The sequence below is a fragment of the Podarcis gaigeae genome (assembly GCF_964106915.1).
Source record: "Podarcis gaigeae genome assembly, chromosome: 8".
Taxonomy (NCBI): Eukaryota; Metazoa; Chordata; class Lepidosauria; order Squamata; family Lacertidae; genus Podarcis; species Podarcis gaigeae.
The window spans coordinates 58,291,427-58,296,525 of record NC_139684.1 but is presented as its reverse complement, the minus strand read 5'-3'; the positions used below and the strand labels follow the sequence as shown (position 1 = coordinate 58,296,525).

Genomic DNA, 5,099 nt, shown 5'->3' with positions numbered 1-5,099 from the left:
TCAGTGTTTTGTTGCTTTTTTCATTATTTGATTTTTCTATGTTTTTAGTGATTATTGTTTTTATCTGTAAGCCACCTTGAGTCCTGTCAGGTGGGGTATGTATAAATAAATAAAAATATAAATAACTCCCACAGTTCTGGGCACCACATTTTAAGGAGGATATTGACAAGCTAGAACGTGTGCAAAGGGTGACCAAGAACATAAAGTGTCTTGGAAACCAAGCTTTATGAGGAACAGATGAGGGAAATGAGTATGTTAATCCTGGAAAAGAGAAGAGTTAGAGGCAATAGGAGAGCCATCTTCAAAAATCTGTAGGGCTGTCATGTGGGAGGTGGACCAAGCTCGTTTCCTTCTGCTCCAGAGGGATTCTTCAGAGGGAGGTGGACTCTTCTTCCTTGGAGGCTTTTTAGCAGAGGTTGGATGGCCAACTTTACTGGCCTCTGAATACCCCAGTTGCTGGACATCACAAGTGGGAAGTGCTGCTGCTGCACTCTGGTCCTGCAGCCGCTGTGAGGATACAATGCTGTACTCAATGGGCTTTTGGCTTCATTTCAGTTGGAGCCAAAACCCAAGGGACAGAGCAGCAGCAGTGATCCAGTGCAGCCCTTTGGAACTGACTCCTCCAGCTCAGGCGATCCAGAAGCACCCAGACGTTTCAGGCTGCAATCATTCCCACCAGCCCTAGCTGCAGTTCAGAAACATCTGGAGAGCACTTCTTGTCCACCTGCTGCGAGGAGCGAGGTGCGTGCGCTCTGCACTCGCTCAGGCGCACTCTTGTTCGCCACGACTCCCAAGGTTACCAAGACATCCATCCAACATCCAGAGGCTGGCCAATAAAAACTCCCTGCCTGCCCCCCACCCGACCACCGCCCTCCACGTGCCAGACCGCCCCCCCCCCCCACGGCGATCCCCTTTGGCTTACGCTCCCCCGGGCCAGGGTCCCCCCCTTGCCCAGCCGTGCCACTCCCTGCCGCTCGCCAGCGCTTCCCCACCGGCGGGAGAGACCCCTCCCCAGGCCTGGCTCTGCCTCCCATTGGGCGGGGGTTTAAATGCCCGGCCCCGCCTCCCCCCGCCCGGGCGCTCTTATTAGCCGCCGCTTTGGCGCAGCCTCGGCAGTTCAAGCAGCGCAGCTTCGACGAGGCGGGCGGCGGAGGTGGTCGTTTGGTCGCGCACAGCCGGAGTGGGCACAGCGAGGGGGGGGGGGTGCGCCGCAGCCTTCGGACCCGATCCCAGCTCCTCCTCCTCCTCCCGGGGGCGCTCTTTCCTCTCGGGGGGAGCCTTGGCCAAAGGTGCGCCTGGGGCTCCTGCCCAGTGCCCGCCCTTCCGTCCTGGGATTATTGTTACTTCGGAGCCGTCTTCGGGTGTGACTCGCCTCGCTCCGCAGCAGCCATGGGGAGCCACAGCTCGAAAGCCGCCAAGGGGGACGTGATGGCCCAGGATGCCGCCGCCGCCGCGGACGCCTCGCCCTCCAAGGCCAACGGCCAGGTGGGTCTCCTTCCTCACCCCTGCGCTGGATCCTCAACTTACGCGCCCTGGACGGGGCCAACAGCCTCCTTAGAGATTCCCCCCCCCCCCGCGCGCCATGCCATTGTCTAGGCTGAAACTCGGGGGAGGGGGGGAGAGATAGTCACCCTCGATCTCTTCCCTGCGCCCCCCACTCCCCAATCGCACCGACCCGGATTTTGGGCTTCGAAGGAACGGCCGCCCGCGCCACGTTCTCGTGGACGCTTTTATTTTCGCGCTGGCTGCCGTGCGCTTTCCCCGGACGTGCGTTTTGAATTTCCGAGCAGCTTTTAACTCGTTGAACCGCCACGCTCGTTGAATGGGCTCAGTTGCGACCGCCTCGCTTAAAAGGAGATTTTAAAAAATATATATAGGTCTGTTCTGATCCGCGCAGCAGCGCCCCTCTTTGCGCTTTCTCCCGCCCCCCCCCCATCCGTTGGAGACAGTGGCGCCGTGGTCCGCCTTTGTTTGGCGCTCCCTCCTCGGCGAAAGGAGCGGAGACCCTCCCTCCTTCGCTCGCTCGGCTGCGGCTGGGCTGTTTGCAGAGGAAACAAAGGAAGGACCCGGCTGGCTCGACCCGCGGCAGGGGGAGGGGAGGGGGCTGCGCTGTGCCGCGCCGCATAACTCGGATCGAGGGGCAGAAAACCCCTCGCCGATGAGGTGCTTCATTTTGTGGCAGGGGTGGGGTGCAGAGCAGAGAAGATCGCTTGCTTAATATATGGTGCTTAGCACGTGCCATATTTGGGGGGGGGGATGTAAAAAAAAAGCTGTGAATCTTTATGCATTTTGCAAAGCAAAGCGGTTGCTAGCCTTTTTTGCATTTTGCAAAATAAAGGCCGGACTAGGGTGCACATAGACGTGCTCGCGTGGTCTTAGTGCAAAGCTGAAATCTGGAAAAAGGCGTCGTCGCCCCACCTTTGGACTCGGGTGGGACCCAGATTTTGGAGTAGAACGTGCACAGAGGAGCCTTTTTGTACGGGGGGGGTAGGAACTGCTCTGTGCAATCGTGGGGCGCGGGCGAGCCTCGAAATGGGCTTCGCCGACGCGCCCCTCGGTCTCTCCCCAAACACCGTCAGAGGGAGATATCCAAGGGGCTTTTTATAACATCATGCCTGGAAAGCAAAACTGCAACGGGCCAATTTCCCGAATGGGGTGGGAATTCCCGATTCATAGTCCGTCCGCCGCCCCCAGCGCGTTTGGCTGCCTGCGTCGAGGCGAGCTTCCCGCGGGCGCTCGCCTCTCCCCCCCCCCCCGCCCTCTTCTGCAACCGCGCACGGGGCGCCCCGAGAAGCTGTTGGAGCGCGGGCGCCACCTTGTGGTAGCGTAGAATGGGGTTCTTTCTATTCTGTGCCCCCCCCCCCCCCGCTTCTCTGCACTGCCATTGAAATGGGCGGCTGGATCCTAACAAATCGTAGAGAGCATTGAGGGGGGGACACCTTGAAATGTACCCCACCCCGTGTTTATGGAGAAATTGCTGGAGGGGGGGCTGCAGAGGAACGGAATTCAGTTTATAGAAGGCTCCTTTTGGGCATGCCAACAGCAGGGACCACTAGGTTTTTAGCAGACATCCAAAGCATTTTTATTCTTGCCGGAAAGAATAGAAGAGCCCCTACTGGATCAGGCAAGGGTCCCATCTTGACAGCACCCACTGTGCCTTGTAGGAAGCCCGCAAGCAGCACAATCTCCCCCTCCTGCTCTCCTTCAGCGACTAGTATTTGGGGGATCTCCTGTAATGGGTGACCTAACAGGACTCACTCTGTCCTACAAGGCTCCGTCCTACAATCTGGTGGGGCGTAAGCACACATGTCTTACTCTGCATCGGGGGCACGCTGGTTACCTGCAACTTGGGTGTGTCCCTGAAGCATGTGCGAAAAAAGCCAAAAAGTGGGAAGGGGGCTGTGTAACCTTGGGGTTGCCTTGCCTGGCAGTACTGCGGTGGTGGTGGATTTCCTGCAATTCTCATTGAGGTTTAGTGGTTTAGCTTCCTTGAATAAAATGCCTTTTGAGACATGTAAAAACAACAAGTTCTGTCTTCTCCCATCAGGAGAACGGCCATGTGAAGATCAACGGGGATGTGTCTCCCAAAGCTGACGGAGAAGCCACCCCGCTCAACGGCAACGGATCCGCGGAGCCGGTCAAGGAGGAAGCCAAGCTAGAAGCGGGCAGCGGTGATGCCATTGAGCCGGCCCCTGTTACCGAAGGCGCTGAAGCCAAGCCAGCAGATGGGGCCACGGATTCGGCTGCAGCTCCCAAAGAGACCCCCAAGAAGAAGAAGAAGTTCTCTTTTAAGAAGTCCTTCAAGCTGAGCGGCATCTCCTTCCGGAAGACCAAGAAGGAAGCGGGAGATGCTTCGGCCGTGTCCTCCCCCAGCGAGGACCAAGGCAAAGCGGAGGCCAAGGGGGAGGAAAACCTGGCGTGTGCTGCAGGGGAGTCGGAGCAGGAGGCCGCCACCAAAGAGGAGAGCCCCGAAGAGAAGCCGGCCGCCCCAGTTGAGCCGGCTGCTACGGCGGCTGCCCCTGAGGGCCAGCAAGAAGCGGAGAGCAAGAGAGAAGTGGCAACTGAAGGACCAGAGGAGGAGAAGCAGCAGCAGCAGCTGCCACCCAGCGAGAGCCAGGAGGACACGAAGCCAGGAGAGACCTCAAAACCAGCAGAGGCGGAGCCCAGTCCTGCACCTGCTGAGCAGAAGGAAGAGTAGAGGCAGCTTAACGATGTCCACCTAACTTAAAAAAAAGAAAAAAAGAGACTTATTTGTGCCATCCTTCTCATCCCCAGTAACCCCTTTGGAACTGCTGCCTTGTTCACACACACACCACACACAATGCCACAAACACAAGTCTCTCGGCGTAGAACTGACAAGCTTTCACTCCAGTGTCCCCCCCCCCCCCTTTTCTCACTCTTCATCCAACACAGTTAAGCAAAAAACCAACTTGGATCCTTGGTGCCCAGCACAGCCACCGCTACCACTCAGGAGTAGGCGTTCTTAAGATCCTTCTGAAACTCTTACAGAGGAAATACTGTTCCTGGATGCAACTGGAAATTTGCTCAGTTTAATGAGACTCCAGATATTAACACCGGGTTCTGGTCTCTCTCTCTGATCTTCTGTTTCTACTAATCCTCAAAGCAGCTTTTTCAAAAAGAAAAGGAGTCCAATAAACCAGCAACTGACCGTTCTTCAAAACGGATATTCTCTTTTATCTCTTCTTGGTTTACATTCCTGGTTCTGACTTCATTTAAAAGTATTTTGTGCTTTTTATAGAAACCAACAGTTTAAAAGCTAATCTGGTTAGTTTTTTATAATGTCTTGCTCTTGGCTTTAAACTATAAAGCTTGTAAGTCCACTGTGTTTAATTTGACTTCAGAGGGAGAACTTCTTTGGGGTTTATTTAGGGAGGGGCACTTGGGTGGGGGGCAGGGGGTGAGGGAGAGTGCTGGCTGTATGCTGTGACTTCAGTTTTTTGTTTCATTGTCTTTGTAAATAATTTTTTAATGACCCAACTTCTGATCTGCAATTTTCTAACTCCTAAATGAAAAAAAAAAGTTGTATGGGTCTTATTGTAACATTTGAAAGGAATAAATGGTGACCCCTTTATGGATTA

At 55.2% G+C, this 5,099-nt stretch overlaps 1 protein-coding gene across 1 annotated transcript; it reads left to right on the top strand.

The window, feature by feature from the left end:
- Positions 1–1,080: 1,080 nt before the first annotated feature.
- MARCKSL1 (MARCKS like 1) lies at positions 1,081–5,099 on the top strand. The gene is made up of 2 exons (XM_083751927.1): positions 1,081–1,485; positions 3,548–5,099. Exons 1-2 carry the CDS (start codon positions 1,390–1,392, stop codon positions 4,196–4,198), a joined length of 747 nt encoding a protein of 248 aa, XP_083608053.1. The 5' UTR covers positions 1,081–1,389; the 3' UTR covers positions 4,199–5,099.

Coding starts and splice junctions, on each gene's coding strand:
- MARCKSL1 (XM_083751927.1), top strand. CDS start 1,390: ATGGGGAGCCACAGCTCGAAAGCCGCCAAGGGGGACGTGATGGCCCAG. Junction 1,486..3,547: donor CCTCCAAGGCCAACGGCCAG/GTGGGTCTCCTT, acceptor TTCTCCCATCAG/GAGAACGGCCATGTGAAGAT.